The 25084-nt window shown below is 40.1% G+C and overlaps 1 protein-coding gene across 8 annotated transcripts in view; it reads left to right on the top strand.

The window, feature by feature from the left end:
• Positions 1–25084, top strand: part of syne1b (spectrin repeat containing, nuclear envelope 1b) — a 178025-nt gene that overhangs the window by 4345 nt on the left and 148596 nt on the right. For all 8 annotated transcript variants that reach the window (XM_051647295.1, XM_051647294.1, XM_051647299.1 and 5 more), the window contains exons 2-6: positions 10763–10824; positions 16092–16187; positions 19825–19908; positions 24449–24541; positions 24647–24825. In XM_051647295.1, coding sequence (XP_051503255.1) covers positions 10763–10824; positions 16092–16187; positions 19825–19908; positions 24449–24541; positions 24647–24825 — 514 coding nt within the window. The remainder of the gene's footprint in view (positions 1–10762; positions 10825–16091; positions 16188–19824; positions 19909–24448; positions 24542–24646; positions 24826–25084) is intronic.

Raw genomic sequence — 25084 nt, 5'->3', positions numbered from 1 at the left:
GGTAAGGGCATAATATTAATAAGCATGTCCTTAACGACTCATGCGTGAAAGTTGCGCTCACTTCCGCATTAGACATCTGGGAATTTGCAATTCATGAAGTCATACGAGTTTATGTGAACAAACGAAATAGCCAACTCGTAAATTATGTACGAATTTTCTCATGAATTTTAATGAAATTTTTTTTTCTCCATAAATAGTTGAATATGCTCAAGTGTGTGGCACATGTGCCTATATTCAAAATCCCTAATGCATTTCCTGTGTAACCTGAGGAAGAGAGGGGTACTTCTTTCTGGAGGATTAATGTTTATTTCAGATCGCCATGGCAACGGTCACACGCTTATAGTGTTCAGGGTGAAACAAGAAGTGGGAATCGAGCTGCAGAGAGGAACTTAGTATTGAAACACCTCAGGAAGGAAGTTGCATATGCTTGATAACTGGCAGTTCTGTCATGACTGAAATGTCAAGACACAGAAATGAATTTGCAGCTTTAGTGTCAGAAATCTGAGTTGAGAATGAATGATGCCTGTCTCAAATGGACAAAATGAATTATTAGTGCTGTTTGCTAAGGGAAGCATCACTAATATTCTTGGTTTTAGGGATATGAACAATCTCAGAAGAATTAACCAAACCAAAACCAATAGCCTGTACGTATTCTTATGTGCATAAACAGAATGCAGTAGAGTTGGCATTCAGTGTTGGCACAGCAGTTGAATAAAGCGTGTACAATGATGCAGTCAAATGTACTTTGCATTGAAAGTCATATCAGAAAGGTGTGTGCTCCTTGCCGTGGCACATCAGCACTAAATAAGTCCATGTTTGGTTTATGTGACAGAACGCCTGTGGTTACTTTTTTCAGAGTAACTGCTTTTGGTTTCCCCCGCAGCGGTGACTGGCGCATGCCTGCTTAGAGTGTGTGGTGAACTCGTGTGCCATTTTCACTTAACTGGCACAAATTATTTTTATAACAATCAGCCATTTCCAATAGTCTAATGTCAAACCCTCCAATGAATACAAAGATATTATTGTTGTATTGTTGTCTTATTAAAGTTTGCATAATAAGTTTACTGGATTAATTAGATTTGTAAACAAACTATTAAACATGAAATCAAAATGGATCATATTTAAAGGGACAGTTTACCCAAACATGAAAGTTCTCTCATCATTTACTCACCCTCATGCCATCCAAGATGTGTATGACGTTCGTTCTTCAGCAGAACACAAACAAGATTTTTAGAAGAATATCTCAACTCTGTAGGTCCATACAATGCAAATGAATGGTGATCAGACCTTTGTAGCTCCAATCATCACATAAAGGCAGCATAAAGGTAATCCATGTGACTCCAGTGGTTAAATCCATATATTCAGAAGCAATATAATAGGCGTGGGTGAGAAACAGATCAAAAAGTAATTTTTTTACTCTAAATCTCCACTTTCACTTTCATGACATTAACTTTCATGACTGAAACCGATTGGGGAACATTCCTTGTTCTTTAGTACAAAAGACTGTTTGAGATATAAATACATAAACTATGCCACAGTGAGTGAGTGGAGAATGGATTTTTCTTTAAGTGGATTTGTGAAGGAGCAATCATACTTTGTAAATGCATCAACAATTCAGGGGAGCAAAACACGAGATTGAATTAAGTGTAATTGAATAAAATGTGTTTAAAAAAGACCAAACAAAAAGCAATGCATCCCTGGATGTTCAGGACTTAACATTAGGGCATGTCATATCTAGTGACCCTAAGAGAGTCTTATCATTGTGCAGTTGAAGGGGTTGTGTAAATGCCATTCTGTTGCTGATGCTTAGGAATAATCGCGTGATGTCACTGACTGCACTGTAGCAGGTGGCAGATGCATTGCACTAGCTGTGACATTAATGATTAAATACTTTGAGTGCAGTCGCTTCCCAGGTTCTTTATAGCCATTTGCAATTAATGCAGTTAAACGTATTATTCAGTGTGAGTAAATACATAACATGAAATTAATGATTATTTGGCCTAGACACTTAAAAAATCTTAAAGACACTGCTTGAAGATTTAAAGACAACATGGAATGGTATTCACAGCACATTCATGCATTTATGTATCCAGCACAAAAAGTTTCTGTGTGTGTATCCCATAGACATGAGGACTGGCACACCGATTTAAGCCCGATTTAAGTTGCCGATTTAAGTTGCCGCTGGAAAGCTGTTTTTGTTTTGGCATTAGAAAGAAACACGATACATGGACTGATCAGCTGGCTCCTGCTTTCTTCTTTTATAAACATTGTTACAGTGGTGCCGAAACCCAGGAATCGGAGAAAGAAGTGCCACTATGGAAACCTCACCACTGGGCAAAGTCATCCGTGCCCTCGCCGGCATTCAAGAACAACCTCATCAGGCTCTCCTCACCCAGAAGCAGCATTTTCAGGAGCTCCTACAGGCCCAAGCCGAGGATCGACAGGCATTGCAGAGCCTGATAGCCCCAGGCAGGTCCTCAGCCACATTCCCGGGGGCAGCAGCCATACCCTCTCTCCTTTTGACCAAGATGGGTCTCCAGGATGAGCCGGAGGCCTTCATTGGGCTCTTCAAGCAGGCTGCTACCGCCTGTGGCTGGCCAGAAACCTAGTGGGTGCTATATCTTCTACCGCTGCTCTCCGGGGAAGCCCAGCTCGTGGCTCAGCAACTGCCGGCCAAACACCGCCTGATCTACGGGGACCTGAAGGAGGCTATCCTCCAACAGGTCAGCCGCACACCTGAACAACACCGCCAGCGTTTATATTCACTCACGCTTGGCGAGTCCGGCCGCCCATTTGTGTACGCCCAGCTGCTCCGTGATGCCTGTCGGAGGTGGGTGCTGAATGGGTCCAGTGCCATCGCCCAGCGTCAGTGGAGGAGGTAGTCCAGTTGGCCGAGGACCACATGGCGACCTATCTAGGGGCCGGTGAGCCCGTATCATCATCATCTCTCTCTCTCTCCCCCTTCTCTCTCTCTCTCTCTCTGCCCCTTTCCCTTGTCCTGTTCCCCCTCCCTGGAAACGGGGAGTTCTCCATCCTACACCAACTCCCTGGCTTCGGGGACTGCACAACACGCTGGTTTCCCGTCTCTCCCCACTCTTGCCCCCAGGATGACAGATCCGCTGCTGCAGGTAAGGGTGTGAAGCCTGGGCCGGTCTGTTGGAGCTGTGGGGAGCCCAGGCATTTCTGGCTCTCTGGCCAATGCATGGTGATGGATGTGGGGACATTGGTTCGTGTCCCCGACGTGCCGCAGGCCGCCCCGATCGAGCTGGGATGTACCGCATACCTGTGAGTATTAAGGGGGGTACATACCAGGCCTTAGTGGATTCGGGTTGCAGCCAAACCTCCATCCATCAATGCCTCGTTCAAGACGAGGCTTTGGGTGCTTGTTACAAGGTGAAGGTAAGGTGTGTGCATGGGGATATCCATGATTATCCTGTAGTGACTGTGACAATTTAATTCCGGGGACAAAAGCATAGTGTCGAAGTGGCGGTTAGTTCCCGCCTCACCCATCTGCTAATTTTGGGAACGAATTGGCCAGTGTTTTCCACTTTATTAAGGGAAATTTGTGCGGATGGGTCCTGTAACAGAGCGTCTCGGTGTGGGATTTGTGATGCACTAGCTGGGGAGGCGGAGCCAGGGCCGTCTACGTCAGCTCTGCGTCAGCATGACGTAAGGAAGGGGGAAGTCTCAGCTTCCCCAGCCCTTAGAGGATTCCCCCGCCAGGGATTTCCCTCTGGAGCAGATGCGAGACGAGACTCTTGGCAGAATGATGTTTTGGATCACCCGTTGGTATCTGGCTCTTCAGCCTTTTAAGTTTGAGGTGGTCCACAGGCCGGGGGTGCAGATGGCTGTTGCGGACTTTCTCTCCAGAAATGGGGGGGGGAGGCGGAGTAGTGGGCAGGCCGGACGATGCCTCGGCCTGAGTCGTGAGATGGGGGTATGTGGTGGTGGGGTGTGTGGTCGAGCGTTAGTGTGTGAATGGAGAGCGAGATAGTCACTTGTTTATGATGAGTCTAACACCTGTTTCTTGTTCTAGTGAGGGTGCGGGTGAGTTTAAAAAGGAAGTCAGACGCTGGAGAAGAGAGAGAGACACGCCTGTCCTGTGTGTGTGTGTGTGTGTGTGTGTGTGTGTGTGTGTCTGTGCATCTAAGAGTGTTATACTGAAAAGCCAAGTTAGTGTGTGGGTGGCTGAAAAGCCCGATTTAAGTTGCCGCTGGAAAGACGTTTTTGTTTTGGCTTTAGAAATTAACACGGCTCCTGCTTTCTCCTTTTATGAACATTGTTATGAAGCCATTTCTGCATTTGTATTTAAAGTGCTTGTAGTCATGGTCGATGGAGTTCAAGCCATGTAGCACGAGTGCTGACCCCCACCCACACATATAAATTAGGATCACACCAGCTGCCTGGTGACATCACAACCCCCCCCCGCATGCTGATTGGAAGATCAGTGGCATAGCCGGTTAGCAAGGCTGCAACTTTGAGACCCTGCTATAGAACTATTCCAGACATGAGAAGGGTATCCAGTCCAGTCAAATTTTCTTAAAGGGATAGTTCACCCAAAAATGCAAATCCTGCTAATATTTACTCACGAAAGTGAATGGTGACTGAGACTACATTTTGCTTAACATCTCCTCCCATACAAAAATGTAGAGTTCACTGCAAATTTGCCGCAAATTTGCCACAGATAATTTTCACATGCAAATGAGCTTTGCGGCAAACTTGCATGTGCTCAAGCTCATTTGCATGTGAAAATAATAAGCTGTAAATTTGCAGCAAGTTTGCTGCTAGTTTAGAGTTTTTGTGAGTTCCAAATGGATGACCAAATTTGCATTTTGGGTGTTCTGCTGTATCTCTTTAATCCTTTTTTTTTTGTCTTGTTTTCCTGTAAATACATCTAAACATCTTCAAAACTATATACTATACATTTTCTTGAGAAGCAAAATGCCATACAATATTATGACTTGTTTTTAGAGAAAATTAAATATTGAATTAAGTTATTTTTTTCACTCCAATGGGAAATAGTTCACTACATTTAGATTTATGCTTAAAACAAGGAAAAGCAATGAACAATTTCTCACCTTTAAAAGGTAAAAAAACTCAATTGGTAACACTTTACATTAAGGTTATATTTGTTTACACTATTAAATGCAATGAATTTTTTTTACCGCATTTAATCTTGGTTGTGTTCATTTATAAAATAATTTTACATTTAGTTCATGTACCGTAAGTTCATAATGCATTAACAAATTTTGACGTATGCAACTGTTGAATTAAACATTTTTACAATTAACATTAACCAAGATTATTACTGTATATAGGTGCCGAAAAAGTATTGTTCATTGTTAGTTCATATTAATTAATTTAGCCAACTAATGTTAATGAATACAACCTTATTCGCTATTCTTAACCGTAAAGTGTTACCACTTAATTCAAGATATTGGTTATTCTTTGAAAACAAGTCCTTTTTATCTTACACAGTTTTGCTTCTCAAGTAAATGTGTACAATACATTTTTAAAGCGTTTCTAAATCATGGTTAATGTTAATTTATATTAAAAAAATCAATTTTCATTGTTAGTTTATGTTAGTTCATAATGCATTAACTAATGTTAACATATACATAGTCTTAATATTTTAAAAATGTTGCTTTTCAAGTAAATATATCCTGTTTTAAGGATGTTTAGATATTTTACTGGAAAACAAGACAAAATACTGATCTAGAAAATTATTTCTTTACTGTGTAACACTGCCAACAACAGGATGTTGCCTGCTTTATAGAAACTGCCCTTTATTAGCAGCGTGTCCACAGCGGAGGAGAGAAAGGGAGGGAGAGGGAGACAACCGGAGGCAGCAGGGAAGGAGGAGAGAGGGAGGAGGGGGAGGTTCCATCCCCTAACGCTCAGTCGTGCTGTGTTTTCACATGGAAAGCTGTGCCGTCTGCTCTGTTCTGCTTCCCAAAGGAAATAAAGGATAGCTGATCCCCTTTTCCTCCCTGGATGATATGCGCACACACTCACACATAAAGGACACAAACAAACGGAGGGAATGTGGGGCACATAATGGCACACTTTAAGGATGTAGCTGTCAAAAAGACCACGTCTCTCAATCTGGTGACAGGATTCTTTCAGTATCTCCGCGGTAAGTGGGACATTGATGTGTCGGCTCATCCAAAGGGATATTTGAGGAGTACAGGAGGTAGTAGCTCAGTAGCCCCCCCCACCCCCACCCCCAACCAGTAATCAAAACAAGTAAGTCCCCCCCCCCCCCCCGCCCCAATAGTTATACCATGATTAATGGCAACATGTAAATGCTTCACGCTACAACCCCCCCAATGTGCAAGCCAAATCTTCGCCCTTGAACACAGTCTGTGCTCTGCTGAATGTAGGTGAAACAGATTCATGATCCAGATATGCAGTAACACATCTCTGGGTCATATGGCTCGCTAGATATTATTGACCAGCTGAGGTCGTCTTCCTCCTTGGGAGAGGTAATTACCGTGTTAGCACGGGTCACCGCTGCACTCCAGTGCTGATGTTTAACTCTTTTCGGCTGAGCATTTTGGGTTATAATGGCTGTGGTGTGCTTAAAGGGATAGTGCACCAAATTTGTTACTTTTTTTCATCATTTACTCACCTTCATGTTGTTCCAACCCCTTATGACTTTGTTTTCTTGCGTACAGCGAGATGTTAGGCAGAATGTTAGCCTCAGTCACCATTCACTTCCATTGTAAGATGCAGTGAAAGTGACTGCTGCAATGCAGTGATTGAGTCTGTCATTCTGCCAAACGTCTCCTTTTGAATTCCAAGAGTTTGAGCAAAATGAGGGTGAGGAACTGATGACAGAATTTTCATTTTTGGGTGAACTGTCACGTTAATGCTGCACCGGCATGCCATGTGTGCTGTCAGAACCCTGTGCTACATGAATGCTTTTTAAATAAGTCCTGTGCATTGCATTACATGCATGCAAGCTAGGATGTTGTTTGTTGTGAGTATTGGTGGTCAGTTTGAGGGCATCATGCTTAAATATGTCCGGTGGGTGTCTGTTGCTGACCCAAATGGCCTTATGTGTCTTTAAATGCTCTGCTCTGCAAGATCTGCACATTGTGTAAATAGATGCCACAAAGTTAAATTAATGGTGCTTGTTAAGGCAAGCATCACTATTAGGCCAGAAAAACAAATTTGTGCAAGTATGTGAACGCAGATGCGAGCGCTTGGCCAACGCATTGCCAACTTGCGGTCTGGTTGAACATGCTTAATGTGGGTTTTTGCATCACCGTGGCCGTAACAAACCTCAGTAATCAAGGGGGGCGATAGAGTTACCTTTAAAAGTCTGGGCCATTAAACTGGATGTGTTATTATTAAGGTAAGTTGCTATAAAAATATTGACTTTAACTTAAAGTACTTGCTCAGCAATATGCTCTTCAAACTGTTGCTCTGCCATGACAGTAGTTGACTTGAAAGACAAACCGCAACGTAGAAGTGGTCAGTTCACACTAATATTTGCTATAACACCCCCTGAGGCAACGTTAAGTGCTATGTGTACTTGCGTTGTGTTAAGAATTGTGGTCTGACACGTTTTGGATCACAACAACGCACGAAATCGAACCTGCATAGCTAGAAGCGTCTGCGTTCACGTACTTGCATAGAGTATGTTTCAGCCTTAACAGTGGCTTATATTTGGGTTAACCCTAAGAATAGGGTTAAGAATTTGTTTGCACGTAACTCATCCTGCACTGTTTCTGCTATGGACATGAATGATATCTGAAATTGTGCAGCTTGAGGAGAGGTGTGCTGTTACTTTATGTGATCGGATTTACAATTTTTAACTGGTGGACAAAAAAAGTGTGAAAACATTCCATAGACTTACCTTAAAGGAGAGACCTGAGCCATATCTTGGGACCAAAATATAAAGATTTGGGGCTTTTTTTTTTTTTTACCTTGGTAAACAGTGAACAACCACATATTACTGCTCTAGCAACCCCCAAGAACACCCTAGCAACCACTTAGCAATGCCATGGAAACCACTCAAAACACCGTTGCAAGGTCATAATAATGCTCTTGGAAACACGCAGAACACCCTAGCAACCACATGGCAATGCAATGGAAACCACTCACAACACCTTTGCAAGGTCAAAATAACAATCTTGGAAACACTCTGAATACCCAAGCAACAGCATGGCAATGCCATGATAACCATTCTTATCACATTTGCTAGTTCCGCATGGCAACGTTTATGCAACCACTCAGAACACCTTTCCAAGGTCATAATAACGCTCTTGCAAACACTCAGAACATCCTAGAAACCGCTTAGCAACAGCAAGACAACCACTTAGAACACCTTTGCATGGTCATAATAATGCTCTTACAAACACTCAGAACACCCTAGCAACCGTCATGACAACCACTCAACACATTTGCTAGGTCATACGTTAGGAATGCTCTGAGAAACACTCAGTACACCCTAGCAACCGCATAGCAACACCCTAAAAACCACTCAACACCTTAGCAACCGCATAGCAACACCAAGGCAACCCCTCAGAACACATTTGCAAGGTCATAATAACGCTCTTGCAAACACTCAGAACACCCTAGAAACTGCTTAGCAACAGCATGACAACCACTCTAAACACATTTGCTAGGTCATAGGAACACTCTGGGAATCACTCAGAACACCCTAGCAACCGCATAGCAACACCCTAAAAACCACTCAGAACACCTTAGCAGCCGCATAGCAACACCAAGGTAACCAATCAGAACACCTTTGCAAGGTCATAATAATGCTCTTGCAAACACTCAGAACACCCTAGCAACCTCATAGCAACGTTAAGACAACCATTTAGAACACCTTTGCAAGGTCATAATAACGCTCTTACAAACACTCAGAACACCCTAGCAACTGTGTAGCAACGTCATTACAACCACTCTAAACACATTTGCTAGGCCATAATAATGCTCTTGCAAACACTCAGAACACCCTAGCATCTGCATAGCAACACCCTAAAAACCACTCAACACCTTAGCAACCGCATAGCAACACCATGGCAACCCCTCAGAACACATTTGCAAGGTCATAATAACGCTCTTGCAAACACTCAGAACACCCTAGAAACCACTTAGCAACAGCATGACAACCACTCTAAACACATTTGCTAGGTCATAGGAACGCTCTGGGAATCACTCAGAACACCCTAGCATCTGCATAGCAACACCCTAAAAACCACTCAACACCTTAGCAACCGCATAGCAACACCAAGGCAACCCCTCAGAACACATTTGCAAGGTCATAATAACGCTCTTGCAAACACTCGGAACAACCTAGCAACTGCATAGCAATGTCATGACAACCACTCAACACATTTGCTAGGTCATACGTTAGGAATGCTCTGAGAAACACTCAGTAAACCCTAGTAACCACATAGCAACACCCTAAAAACCACTCAGAACACATTAGCAACCGCATAGCAATGCCAAGGCAACCACTCAGAACACCTTTGCAAGGTCATAATAACGCTCTTGCAAACACTCAGAACACCCTAGCAACCACATAGCAACGTTAAGACAACCACTTAGAACACCTTTGCAAGGTCATAAAAACGGTCTTACAAACACTCAAAACACCCTAGCAACCGCATAGCAATGTCATTACAACCACTCTAAACACATTTGCTTGGCCATAATAATGCTCTTGCAAACACTCAGAACACCCTTGCAACCACATAGCAATGCCAAGGCAACCACTCAGAACACCTTTGCAAGGTCATAATAACACTCTTGCAAACACTCAGAACACCCTAGCAACCACATAGCAGCACCCTAAAAACCACTCATTACACCTTAGCAACCGCATAGCAACACCAAGGCAACCACTCAGAACACCTTTGCAAGGTCATAATAACACTCTTGCAAACACTCAGAACACCACATGGCAACGTCATGACAACCACTCTAAACACGTTTGCTAGATCATACTGTAGGAATGCTCTGAGAAACACTCAGAACACCCTAGCAACCGCATAGCAACACCCAAAAAAAGACTCAGAACACCTTAGCAACCACATAGCAACGCCAAGGCAACCACTCAGGACACCTTTGCAAGGTCACAATAACGCTCTTGGAAACACGCAGAACACCCTAGCAACCACATGGCAATGCAATGGAAACACTCAGGACACCCTAGAAAATGCATAGCAAAGCCGTAGAAACCACTCAAAACACCTTCGCAAGGTCATAGGAATGCCCTGGGAGACACTGAAAACACCCTAGCAACTGCATAGCAACACCCTGGCAACAACTCACAACACACTAGCATCATAATTGCGAGTTTTGCATGGCCATGCACCATTCATATCATCTTCAGAAGTTAGTATAAATTTGATTGCCTTTTAATAATAAGCACATTTTTCCTCTGATCAATATGCATCTTAGTAGTTTGCTGTTGAGTATATATTTAAAAATGATAATATTGCGTAATGTTTCTGATGTAGTGTCAATGTTTTTGCCCATGCCACATGAGGAACGTTCAGCTCTGCCGTGCTGGTGAATATCTCCTCTCTAGCTTTGAAGGCAGGCTTACAGTAATGAAATAGTACAAAAATATGAAATATTAAATCATCCTGAATGCATATATTTCTTGAAAATATTAAAATATAACCAGATGAGTCATAATGGCTGGAACCAAGAAAAAAGATGACTGATATATATCTCTACAGTAGAAAAGATCAGGTCACTAATGTGGTTCTTGTCTGTTTTTTTCTTTTTTTTTTAGATGAACAGGAGTTGGTACAGAAAAGAACTTTCACAAAGTGGATTAATTCTCACTTGGCAAAGGTAAGACTGGCTTTTAATTTCCGAAGTTAGGCAGAATGTTAGCTTCGGTCACCATTCACTTTCATTGGATTGGAACAGTGAATTGTAACTGAGGCGAACTGGCTGACTGTGGATTGTTGAAGATGTTACTCAGATGTTCATGAGTCTTAAGCAGTGATGTCTGTATTGTCGTCCCCTCTCTCTCTGACCCTTCATCCGTGACAGTTGAATGGCCCATGTGATTTACTTTATGTCCTAATGTCATTATGACTTTAAAGGGCAAATGGCTTTGTAGTTGAGAAAGCTCCCATGATTAAAGGCAGTTCATTGTGCAAGACAGTAATCAGTGAACGAGGGGGTGTAACGCTGTAATGTTGTAATAAATAGCATGAAGGGCACTGTTTATACTGTGTGCTTTGAGAATGAATGCTGTTTTTTGATAGCTTCCCACTGCCATGGTCAAAAGGAGTGATCTTGCATTAGTAGGCTGAGGAGCTTGACTTTGTGTTTTATTCTGTATTTTCAGCATTCTATATCTGTAATTGGCAGCATGAAAAACCAACGTGATCTCATGAGAATTCATATGCATTCTTACGTCAATTTTGGTTCAAGCAAATGTACATTCTCTTACGTTTGCATAGACACCGAAACGTACAATACTGACGTATTGACATCATCTAATCATAATCATTTTATGTATTAACACCTATAGAAACGTACAAATGTTTATGTGTACTGTTTGAATTGGTTAATATTGAATAATTCGTAGATTTAATCAGTTAATTACATTTAATTTATAGTCAATGAGATTAGTTAATGCCATCACATTTGCCATGGGACACAAAAAGGAGTTTTCAGAATATGCCAAAAAACAAAATAAACCACAAAAAGCACCATAAAACAATAAGAAAATTAATCCATACATTAGTTAGCTATAATCCAAATCTTTAGTCTGCTTTCTGTGAAGAACAGACCCAAATTCAAGCCTTTTATTCAACGATGTCTGTCTCCATCCGCCGCAGCGCTGTCTCGCCCGCTGTAACCATCAACATGTGTTGGTTTCATTTTCAGAATTCAAAAATTGCCGCCTCAAGCATTACCACCAGCGGTTTTACGGCAGTGATGTCAAATGCTCATTGGCTCTCAAGTGTCTCATGACCGTTTGCGACATATCGTATTCTGCTATGTATATGTTTGAATGAGATACGACAGTGCCGTTATAGAGTGCATCAGGAGAAGATTTACAGCGATTAATACACAATGCTATTGTATGCCGTCAGGGAGCACATCGGATGCGCGCATCTCCCTTTGGACTACTTTTGTACTGAATTTTGCCATTTTTCTGAATAAATTATTGTGATTACATTTATCTGTCTTTTTTTCGTGTTTTATATGCTTAATAAATGGTTATGGTTAGGTTTAGGAGTAGGTGTGGGATTAGCGGCTGCAAAATATATATAAATTAAAATATTGTAGAGCACACGAGTCGACACGTGAGCCGAAAGTGTCATTAAAAGCACCTCAAAATGACCTGGTTGCTCCAACATTTGCTTTTGATGACTCTTTCAGGCTTAAGGTTTAGCGTTGGGAGGTACGTTTTGTCAATTTAAAACTTGAAAGAGCACTTTAAAAACTTCATCTGTTTGGTAGAAAATTTAACTTGCTTTTAGCGCCACACAGTGGACATTTCACCTTGAAACTGCCGTGAAATGTGTAATGAACCACTTAATATTATGTAGCAAAATGTCGCCACAGTCACAGAATTTTCATGAGATCAGGCTGCCAAAAATTGAGACTTTTGAAAACGCTGTCTAATATCACATATTTTGGAAAACAGTGGCATCAGGAAACTGAAAATCTTGTAGAATGTTCATGCCGCCCTTTTCCGCATAACAAAAGCATATAGTGACCTGGGGCTGTTGAGCTCCAAAATAGACAAAAAAGCACTAAAAAGTAGTTCATAAAACTCATGTGCTGTATTCCAAGTCTTCTAAAGCCATACAATAGCTTTCAATTTAGTGCGTCAAATTTTGACATCGGTGACGCCAAACGGCTTGGATTCTCGTGTGTTTCTTATAATTGATCATGATGCGTCAAGCTTGAATTATTTACAAGCATGAATGAGATTTGAGAGCTACAGCTTTAAAGGATTAGTTCACCCAAAAAGAAAATTCAGTCATTGTTTACTTAGCCCAGTGTTGTTTGACTTTCTTTCTTTTTCTTAATGAGTTTTTGCTTGAACGCCCTGTCTCGCAACAGCTGACAAATACAATCTTTGTATTTGCTAATACCAAAATGATGGAAACACAGGGCTGTGAGCAGGCAAAAAATGGCATTGTCTAATATATATATATATTAATTTATAAAGGTTGTTGGATTTTTGGTTGATGTGTTAAGAAAAATGCCTATTTTAACACATTGTTAATTTTGACATCAGCTATTCATTGTAAAAGTAATGATTTGCACTTATGTTATTGAGCGACACATTGTTTTCTACAATGACCCATATGCAGTATATAGAAACTAAAGCGCAAGTGTTGTTGCCCCTCCCTCTCGCCTCATTATGCGTGATTAGTTGCTTTGGTGACGGGCACTTTGCAGTGCACAAAGAGAGGATAATCTGACACAAATGGTGGGTTTAAGTATTCCAATCAGCCCAGATTGCACTGAAGGGCTTTTTGTTCAACTGAATCTGGTGCACAACAATTCAAAGCACGAATATGAAAAGTATAAAGAATCCGAGTAATGTGTGCAGGCAGAGGGTCACTGCAGTGAAGCAGCACTCGTGCTGTAAAGATAGCACACGCTCAGTGCATACTAAATGAGCTGCAGAATATGCAATGTAATGCTTTACCCCCATCAGTAAGCCTGCAGCCACTTGCAATACTGACAGATTTACATTGCTGTCTGTCTGCAAAGCTGTCTTTCTTAATTTTGATATTTTTTTGTTGTATTGGTAAAATGTACATTTTTTTGCTTGGATTCTTAAAAAAAAAATGTTTCAAATGTTTTTGTAGGTCAACTGTGAATATTTGTGCATAGATTCAACAAACAATGAAGAGATAAAATGACAAAAAAGCCAAATGTTTTTTCATATATTCCTTAAAAATGAAGAGTTTTTTTGTAGTTCAAAATAAATGTGAATATTTGTGCACGGATTCATCAAAATGAAGAGATAGATACAATAAAAAATGTAAAATGTTTTTGTTGTTCAAATGAGAATATTTGTGCATATTCTTCCAAAAATGAAGAGAAAAAATAAAATATTTCAATGTTTTTTTTTGTTGTTGTTGTAGTTCATGTGAATATTTGTGCATACTGTATATTCAACAAAAAATGAAGAGATTAAATGACAAAAAAGCCAGATGTTTTTTGTTGTTCAAATGTGAATATTTGTGCATAGAATCAACAAAAAATAAAGAGATAAAATAAAATGTCAAATGTTTTTTGAAGTTTAAATGTGAATATCTGTACATAAATTAAACAAAAAATGAAAAGATAAAATAAAAATAAAATGTTTCAATGTTTGTTTTCTAGTTCAAATGTACTGTAAATATTTGTGCACAGATTCGTCAAAATAAAGAGATAAAAATAAAATGTTTGACATGTTTTGTACTTTAAATGTAAATACATTTGTATATTCAACATAAAATGAAGAGATAAATTAAGATAAAGTGTCCAGTGTTTTTTTCTAGTTCAAATGTGAATATTTTTGTGTGTATTCATCAGAAATGAACAGCTAAAATTAAATAAAATGTTTCACTTTTTTTTTCTCGTTCAAATGTCTGTATCTTTGAACAAATTCAACGACAATGAAGAGATAAAATGTTTCAAACTTTTTTTTTCTAGTTCAAATGTGAATAATTATTAGATTTATAGATGTAGATTTATCAAAACAGGTTAAATAAAATAATTAGTTTTGTACAACAGTGAAATGTAACAATGGTCTCGGATTAATTGTTGCCGTTTCTATACCTACCAGACATAATTTCTCAGATTTTTATTATTATCTAGATTTACATTTCATACTTCCTTTGTTTAATTTTTTTTTCTCAATCGACAGCATTTGTGGCATAATGTTGATTACCACAAAAATAAAGTTCCACTAGTCCATCCTTTTCTTTAAATAAAGGAAAATCAAGGTTGTGAGGCATTTACAATGGGGCCAATTTTTAGAGGGTTTAAAGGCATAAATTTGAATATAAATAGAAATTACATTAATTCTTCTGTTAAAACTCATGTATTATTTGAGCTGTAAAGTTATTTTTACAGTTGTTTTAGGGTTTGTTGACATGACATCGTCATGGCAATGAAGTTGTAAAGTCGGCTACAGAAAAAGTTAGTAAGTGATTTTAACACACTAAAATCATGTTAAAGGGATAGTTCACCCAGAAGAATATTTCAGCTCTGTAGGTCAACACAATGCAAGTGAATGGGTGCCAAAATTTTTAAGCTCTAAAATGCACATAAAAGTAATCCATAAGACTCCAGTGGTTAAATCGATATCTTCTGAAGTGATATGTTAGGTGTGGGTGAGAAACAGATAAATATTTATGTCACTTTTTACCATAAATTATCCTCCCTGCCCAATAGGGGGCGATATGCATGAAGAATGTGAATCGCCAAAAACACAAGAAGAAGGACTGAAATATTGAACTGTTTCTCACCCACACCTATCATATCGCTTCAGAAGATATGGATTTAACCACTGGAATCTTATGGATTACTTTTATGCTGATTTTATGTGCATTTTGGAGCTTCAAAATTTTGTCACTTGCATTGTATGGACCTACAGAGCTGAGACATTCTTCTAAAATCTTTGTTTGTGTTCAGCAGAAGAAAGAAGTCATACACACCTGGGATAGCAGGGTGAGTAAATGATGAAGGGATTTTCATTTTTGGGGGAACCATCCCCTTAAAACACATATTGTTTATGTCTTTTTGCTATACTTTTGAAATAGTAAGTATTTTAACATTTACGGGTTTGGCCCCATTCACATCCATATTAAGTGCCTCACTATAACCAACGTTTTTGCTATTTTAAAGAAAAGAAGGGGCAAGATGGCCAGAGAAACCAAGAGAAACCATGTGCTAACATACACACTTCGAACAAAGGGTGTCAGGATTGAGTCACAAAGAACTAAAAACAAACTGACAGAAGGGACAGGATCCTGGCAAAACCTAGCACTAATAAATGTGATACTTCACCTGAAGCCTTAGCAAGTTTTAGATGTGTTTTTTAAGTTAATAAAGTTTCATATTTTTCTACTCTTTCCGTCCTTCTACAGCACAAACCTCCCTTTGAAGTCAACGACCTCTTTGAGGACATTAAGGATGGGGTGAAACTGTTGGCTCTGTTAGAGGTGCTGTCTGGACAGAGATTAGTAAGTGTTTCTGTGATGCAATATCCTGATTTTACACCAAAAATCCACAGATTATCCCTCTGCGTAACCTTCTGTATTCACGCACAGCAACAGTGCTGACATTTAATGTGTCTTTAGACGTGTATCATTGATCACAGTGATTGACTTGATACTGTTCTGCTTGCACAGAAGGGTTTCATTTCAACCCCCAATGGACTCTTTTCACATTTCCACATTTGGAATGTGGAAGTAAAATATAGCGGGGTAAACATCTATAGAGATCATGGGAGATTGTAGAAAATCTTATTTTTTGTTACCATTTGCTTCAACGGTAAAATAAAAAATCCGGAAACAACACTTAAGTTTACATGACTTTCCAAAAGAAGGGAAAAAAATAGAAAGTTGGATTATGGGCATCTGAAGAGAGAAAGATGCCAGTTCCCTTACGACTCAGTACTCTTGACATTGCGTTGCTAACGCATATAGGGGAGTGTCCTTCCACATGACCTAGTTGAAACCTCTGTACAATAACGCCAATACTCTAACATTCTAGTTCTGAATGCTTGAATCACGCGCTCGCGACGCAGCCATTCAAAATGTTAACTCAGAAACATATCTTACTGCACATCCCTCCTCGGGACTGATTTGCATCAGTAGATCTGAAGGATGCGTACTTCATGTACCAATTGCACCGCATTACAGGTGGTTTTTTAGATTCGCGTTCGAGGGAACTGCGTATCAGTTTAAAGTCCTTCATTTCAGTCTGTCTCTGGCTCCCCTCACATTCACGAAATGTATCGATGAGGTGCTTGCCCCATTGAAAATGAACGGTGTATGTGTGTTTTGAATTACCTCAGCGATTGGTTATTACTAACCAATCAGAGGCACTACTGATTGAACACAGACTTGCTGCTTTGCCATATGGAAAATCTGGTCTAACGTCAACTGGGCAAAAAGCACACTTTTCCCCAGCCAGTAAATCTCCTTTTTAGTGTCATGCGACCTCATGAACAAGCACTACAGACCATTCTTCGGTATCTGTTTCAGTTCAAACTGAAAAAAACATTACCACTGAAGTCATTTCATTTTCATGTGCATCGCAGTAACTCGCCACTGGCTGCTCTCGTACCAAGGACAGTGCCAGCCTTCTAACAACAGGGTGTTATGTTGGGTCAAGTTTCAGAAAGAAAGTGCTGACCACAAATGCATCCAACACAGATTGGGGCGTGGTGTGTAATGGACGCCTGACTTTCGACATCTGGAAACAGGTGCGAAACATCCATGACATGTCAACCGCCTAGAGCTACTGGCTGTCTTTCTAGCTTTGAGAGCTTTTCATTCTGATTTTGTGAATCACCGTAGTGGCGTATATGTGTCACCATGTTGCGCTGGCCCATGTATGGCAGGCGAAACGCAAGTATTCCCCTGGTACGCCTCCTTCATTCTGTCATCAGCAAAGTCCGAGTGGACATGGAAACATTTCTGTTAATTGCGTCGAAATGGCCCAATCAGTCCTGGTTTCTGGAGATGGTAGAAATACTGGATGGGCCTCTATGGGAAATACCGCTGAAGAAAGATCTTCTCTCTCAAACACAAGGCACGATTTGGCATCCCCAACCAGAGGTGCGAAGCCTACATGTGTGACCTTTGAACAGAGCACGCTAAACACACCAGAACTGATACATTCAGTCATGAACACCGCCCACGAGATGCACTATCAGTTGACAATTCATGTCTGGAGTTTAGCCCCGGTCTTATAAAAGCCACTGTCAAACCCAGAAAAGGCTATGTGCCTAAGATTCTAACCATGCCCTTCGGAGCACAGGTGGTTCACCTTCAAGCCTTCTTCCCTCCTCTATTTAATTCGGATGAGGAAAAATCCTTGCATTTGTTATGCCCTGTGTGGGCGCTACACTCATACGTTGAGTGCACCTGCCAGTTCAGACTGTCTGATCAACTCTGTGTGTGCTAGGTAGGATGCACGAAAGGAATGTCTGTCTCCAAGCAAATACTTTCTCACTGGATCGTTGATGCGATTGCCCTGGCTTACGAGTCGCAGGGTAAGACTTGCCCAACTGGTGTTAAAGCACGCTCAACTAGAGACATGGCCTCCTCATGGGCATGGACAAATGGTATGTCTTTACAAGACATATGTTTTGCAGCAGGATGGTCTTCTCAAAACACATTTGCAAGGTTTTACAACCTAGACGTAACGTCTCTCTCTTCACAAGTCCTCTCTTTTTAGAGCGCTTGCTATTTCGTTTGCCAAACATATACTTATGCCCCTCCCTTTAAGCACGGGCTCCCCATAATTTTACACTACATTGTAATTTACCATGAAGTCACAAGCACTTTCATTATAAATAAACTCCCTTCCTGACTGGGTTTGTGAAGGGGTTAAATCATACTATATGATTATAGTTCATATATTCATACTGAGCTCTCCCCTCTTGGCACAACATAAGGGTCACTCACTTGTGGCATACTCATGTCAGTCGTCATCCCACATGACTGCAGTGTCATGTTTCCTCTCCGGAAGGTTATGTCGTGTAGTGCGGCGTGATGGGATTCTGTTCCCCTTATGTCAAGTGTACTGAGTCTTAAGGGAACTTCTCAGTTACGTACTGTATGTAACCTCGGTTCCCTGAGACGAAGGGAACAAGACATTGCGAACGCTGGCCGCACAACAAGACTCAGAGTTCTTTTGAGGTGCGATGCGATGCGTTCTTTGTCCCTCAGTCAGACACTGGGGCTCAAACACCATAGCCAATATTAGAATATTGGCGTTATCGTAGAGAGGTTTCAACTTGGTCATGTGGAAGGACAAACGTGATATCTCGTTCCCTTCGTCTCAGGGAACCGATGTTATGTACGTAACTGAGACGATTTTCTGTCACTCCCTATATTTGGATGCCCATTGCAGCAGTGTTGCATCACGCAAAAATGAAAACTCTCTCACATCATTTACTCACCTTCATGCCATCTGAGATGTGTATGACTTTCTTTCTTCTGCAGAACACAAACAATGATTTTTAAAGAATTTCTCAGCTCTGTCGGTCCATACAATGCAAGTGAATGGTGGCCAGATCTTTAAAGCTCCAAAAAGCACATAAAGGCAGCACAAAAGTAATCCATAAGTGGTTAAATCCACTTCTGTCTTCTGAAGCTAAATGATTGTTACAGGTAAAAAACAGCTAAAAATGTAAGTCCTTGTTTGTTATATTTTGTTTTTGGCGATTTGCATTCTTCTTGCATATCGCCACCTACTGGGCAGGAAGGAAAATGTATAGTTGAAACAAACTTAAATATTGATTTGTTTCTCACCCACACCTATCATATCACTTCCGAAAACATGGATTTAACCACTGGAGTCTTATGGATTACTTTTATGTTGCCTTTATGTGCTTTTTGGAGCTTCAAAGTTCAGGTCACCATTCATTGCATTGAATGGACCAACAGAGCTGAGATATTCTTCTAAAAATCTTAGTTTGTGTATTCAGCAGAAGAAAGAATGTCATACACATCTGGGATGGCATTAGATTGAGTAACTGATAAGAAAATCTTAGGTGAACAATTTCTTTAACATGCTAAATTAAGGCGGAAACAGGTCATTCAGATCTGTAAAAAGGAACCGTAAACCCCTTGTGTTTTCCTTTAGCCATGTGAGCAGGGCCGGCAACTGAAAAGGATCCACTGGGTGTCCAACATTGGCACTGCACTGAAGTTTCTGGAGGGCAGAAAAGTAGGTGCATTTACCGAACCGTCTTGTTTTTATTTTGATATTCAACTGTACAACACTCCCATCAATATCTGCAATATTGAATGATGATTGGAAGGAGGGTAGACATAATTTTCAAAGAAGTTCAGCATATATAATATGTGCCCGTCCACCAGGCATAATTATACTGTGTTTGTAACTGTGTCCTCTTTCTTACCATGCCTTATCTCAGTCTGTATACAGAGGATCTCCGGTCAGTGCTTTTCTTAGTCTCAAATCCCACAAACACCTGCTTTTGTTACGCATATCTACATTTGATGATGCGTACTGTTCACAGCTGCTACTGGCTGAAAGACCATATAATTATTTTTCAAAAGCTTTTTTCTTTTGTGAGTTTGAGAGCATTGCTTATGATCTCCTTGAGTGGCTGACCATGAACAAATTATTATTAGGGCTGTCGATTTTACATGTTAATCTAGCGCGATTAATGATTTTAATAAAGAATACAAAAATATTTATGCAATTAATCATGCTGCCTGAGCCGTACGTATTTTCCTCCCATCAGAGCAATTCAAGCTTGAAGTACATGTAACGTCATGTTTTTCCGAGCCGCGTCAGCAGGGGGCGATCCATGCTCCTCATTAAATGTCCCAAGCAGCGCAGCTACAGAATGATATGGGAATAAAACAAAGAATATATTGACTTCTAAAGCCACTTTTTGTATTTTCTAATCAGTGCTTTACTCGTCTGTCACAATAATGCAATTCATTCCAATCTGAATGATTTTTTCCCTTTTTCTCCCAATTTGGAATGGCCAAATCCCAATGTGCTTTTAAGTCCTCGTGGTTGCGTAGTGATTCGCCTCAATCCAAGTGGCGGAGGATGAATCCCAGCTGCCTCCGCATCTGAGACCGTCAACCCGCGCATCTTATCACGTGGCTTGTTGAGCGCGTTGCCGTGGAGACATCGCACGTGTGGATGGCTTGAAGCCATCCACCGTGGCATCCACGCTCAACTCAACACAGGCCCCACAGAGAACAAACCACATTATAGCGACCACGAGGAGGTTACCCCATGTGACTCTACCCTCCCTAGCAACCGGGCCAATTTGGTTGCTTAGGAGACCTGGCTGGAGTCACTCAGCACGCCCTGGGATTCGAACTAGCAAACTAGCAAATTCCAGGTGTGTCTTTTACCACTGAGCTACCCAGGCCCCTAGATATATTACATTTATAAATATCTGAATTATTATGTATTAGTTATATTGAATTATCTTTATTTGGGGGCCTTTTTTTTTTTTTTCAGCAAATATTAATATATGCCATAAATTGTGATTAATTAATTCGATTAAAAATTTTAATCAATTGACAGCCCTAATTATTATCTATTCAGTCACTTATTTCACAAATGGTTTGTGTGTTCATACTTGCTTATTTCTCATTAGAAGCTAAAATGTTTGGCTACTTAATCTTTATAAGGTACACTCAGTGGTTATTTTACTAATTGCTAAACTTTTAAACAGAAATGTAATTGTAGAATTGTATTTTTGAAAAATATTTAAATGATGTACACTTACATGAGATGAAGACTGTAGTCATATCAGTCTTTGAGCCAAAGCTGCTTTATTCTGCACATAATGCTGGGTGCACATTCATAAGCGGCGCCGTGTTGAGATCACATGACTAACCGAATATTACTCGCTTCATCTCAATATTCCCTTATAATAGAGCATAACAGTCTGGTTCCGAATGCAAAAATCGAATTCATTTTCTCCATAGGCGAATACATTTTTAGTGATAACTTGCAAACCTTTAGACAGGCCTACAGTGTGCTCCTAGGTTGTTAATCAATGGTTTATGCCTCTGTTAAAACCATCACTACATGGTATTTTAACTTCATTTAAAAAAAGTTGTGTTTATTTGCGTAATTTCTGGTGAAGAACTGATGATCCAACAGAGAAAGATCCACCAATCAGAGAGTCACAGCAAACTCATAGCTCAACAAAAGAGCTCTGCAGCGACCGCCCACTCCCATGACATTGAATGATGCAATCAAGTCAGTCTCCCTATACTGTCAAACTACTTCTATATTTGTATATATTTGAATATTTTGCAATAAACTTAAAATGTATTGTGTCTATACTTACAATTAATAACTTTAAAGGGATAGTTCACCAAAAAATGAATCTCATTCATTTTTCTCATCATTTACTCACCCTCATGCCATCCCAGATGTGCATGACTTTGTTTCTTCTGCAGAACACAAATGAAGATTTTTAGAAAAAAAACTCAGCTCTGTTGGTCCTCACAATGCAAGTGAATGGTGATCAGAACTCAGAAGGTCCAAAAGGGATTTAAATATTGATCTGTTTCTCACCCACACCTATCATATCGCTTCAGAAGACATGGATTTAACCACTGGAGTCATATGGATTACTTTTATGCTGCCTTTTTGTCCTTTTTGGACCTTCAAATATCTGGTCACCATTCACGTGCATTGTGAGGACCAACAGAGCTGAGATATTCTTCTAAAAATCTTCAATTGTGTTTTGCACAAGAAAGAAGGTCATAAAGAGATGAGAGAATTTTCATTTTTGGGTGAACTGTCCCATTAAATCAGTAGTTTTAATTATTCTATTGTTTTTAAATCGATTACATCATTCACAATGCCTCATGGGATTGTAGTTCATTTCCTCATGAAAATATTAAGTATAGAATATTGCACCTCTGTTTTTTTTTTCTTTTCAAATACTTTTTTGCCTCAAATGAAAATTTTAATGTTCTGATTCACCTTAGAGCTGGTTTGTTTGGTTCATGGCTTAGAACTCTTTTATGAAGTATTTTATGAAATCCCTATGGAAAAAATGAATGGGAAAAATACTTTCGGAACCAAGACAGCTGAAAAAGAGGTCAGGCACTGTTGTGCTCTACTGCAGTGGTTCCCAACCTTTTTCCTTGAAGCCCGCCCTACTAACATATGAGAAACTCCGCGCCCCCCCCAGATATATATATAAATATATTATATTTATATATAAAACAATGGTTAACAAATGTGTTATTTCATAATTTCTGAGGTAATTTACTCCATCGCTTCTCCCTCCGTGCTTTGTGGCAGAACAGATGCTAAGAGAAAAGCTTGAAGACGGTGTTAGCAACAGTAACTAAAGGTATGCTCAATCTGTCTCTCGGTGCTCGCATGTGCACGCGAGAGAGTGCAAAAGTCATGAGAAATGCAAAAATTATGCAGAAGTTTGAAGGCCGATAAAAATAATATGATGATTATAATATAATATTTTTTGGAATGCACATTCTCTGCCATGCAGTTGGATAGAAACAATAGTTTCTGGCGGTTTACATTCAGAGCCCCTCTGCAGCTGCTTGATGGTCTCATAATAAAGCGTTAACATGCCAACAAGTTATGTTGTTTAAAGAGGTTTTTGCAGTGTTTCAGTGCGTGGATATGACGCAGAAATTCCATACATTTTTAGATCCAAGAAAAATAAACTCACATGCACTTGGCCATGTGACAGTCAGCGCGTTGCACCTCCGTTGAGAAGCAGAATATTTTTGGTGTGCTTCATTCTCACGCAGTTGTGCAAAAAGGCTCTGTTCATTTCATGAAGTTTTGCTACAGTTACCAAGGTGCCAAGGTCTTTGGACAGTTTTTTTTTATGTTGAGATTTTGCTCTTTGTGCCTTTCGTTACACAAGGATGCTGACATGATGTTACTGTTACCGCGCATTTTATGAATCTTTGAGAGCCTCAATGCATGTGAGCTTGATTGGGAACCACTGCTCTACTGGATGCTTTCACTCATGGAATAAATGAATCATGACTGCGATTAGCACATTTTCCCAGTGACATCGGTAACTAAGAACTTCTGTTTTTGCCTGATGCTGCATCTACCCCGCCAGGCGTCAACGCAACATAAGCATGAATATTACTGAGTGCACTTTTAAAAGGGGTCATGACTTGAGGAATCAAATTTTCCTTGACCTTTTGACATATAGGAGGTCATTGTACTATATATACATATTGTAAGATTCAGAATTCAAAACTTCCTCCTCACTGCACAAAGAGATTTGTTAAATCCAAGCTGCCAAAACAACTTGTTCTCTACTTCCTCCACATTGTGATGTCACACTGTGGAATAGACATTTGCATCTGACCACCTCCACAACAACACATCAACCCCTGCTTTACCTTATCAGTTCTGTAGCCCCGCCCCTAGGGTGAGCAGTGAGATGACAAGGAGAGAGAGCAGGTCAGTCAAGAGCAGAGAGCCAGTCAGAACAGTGGGCATTTACTGTCAAGTCTTAAAAGAGAAGCAACACCAAAACCAAGAGTTTCTGACAGAGGGTCAGGATGAGGGTGGAAAATAATCATGTTTTACAAATAAAAAAAAAACTTTACTAATATTATAAGTGAACCTCAAGGAACATATTAAAATAAAAAAGGCATGTCATGACCCCTTTAAAGCATGAAATGCATTTGCACTGATGTCTTTGCATTAGATAGTAATTTAAGAGCCTCTATCATGAGAAACATTGATATTTGATTTGCAGATCAAACTAGTCAATATTAATGCCACCGACATCGCTGATGGACGCCCATCCATTGTCTTGGGGCTGATGTGGACCATTATCCTCTATTTCCAGGTAATGTTTGACATTTATGACTGTAGGATTTGGAAAATTGTCACACACATCTACTGTATACACTATTTTTGAATCTTAAGGGTCTGCCCTAACAATCATTTACAGATTGAGGAGTTGACCAGCAATCTGCCAGCCCTTCAGGCTTTATCCAGCAGCACATCTTCCGTGGAGAGCATGGCCAGCTCAGAGACGGGCAGCCCACCCTTGAAACGCAAGGTGGTCACCAAGTTTCAGAGCAATGCCAAACGAGCCCTGCTCAAATGGGTCCAAAGCACAGCAACCAAGTACGAAAGAATAATTAAATAATAATAAAATAATTTTGACTTGTACCTCAGTTTGTAAAAATAATCCAAAAAGGCGTTGACGTGTGTGCATACAATGTTTCCCGATAGACTTCTATAATAAGTGGGAGTCAAAAAATGTAAGCTGAACGATTGACTAGTAGAAACCGATATGTTTTATCAACCAACAAGAATTGAAGAATCATTATTTTTTTTAACATTATTATTGTAATATAAAATCTATACAAATTTACATAATATA

This window comes from Myxocyprinus asiaticus, chromosome 20, assembly GCF_019703515.2.
Source record: "Myxocyprinus asiaticus isolate MX2 ecotype Aquarium Trade chromosome 20, UBuf_Myxa_2, whole genome shotgun sequence".
NCBI lineage: Eukaryota > Metazoa > Chordata > Actinopteri > Cypriniformes > Catostomidae > Myxocyprinus > Myxocyprinus asiaticus.
The sequence above is the reverse complement of the archived record's forward strand: the minus strand, read 5'-3'. Positions and strand labels throughout refer to the sequence as shown.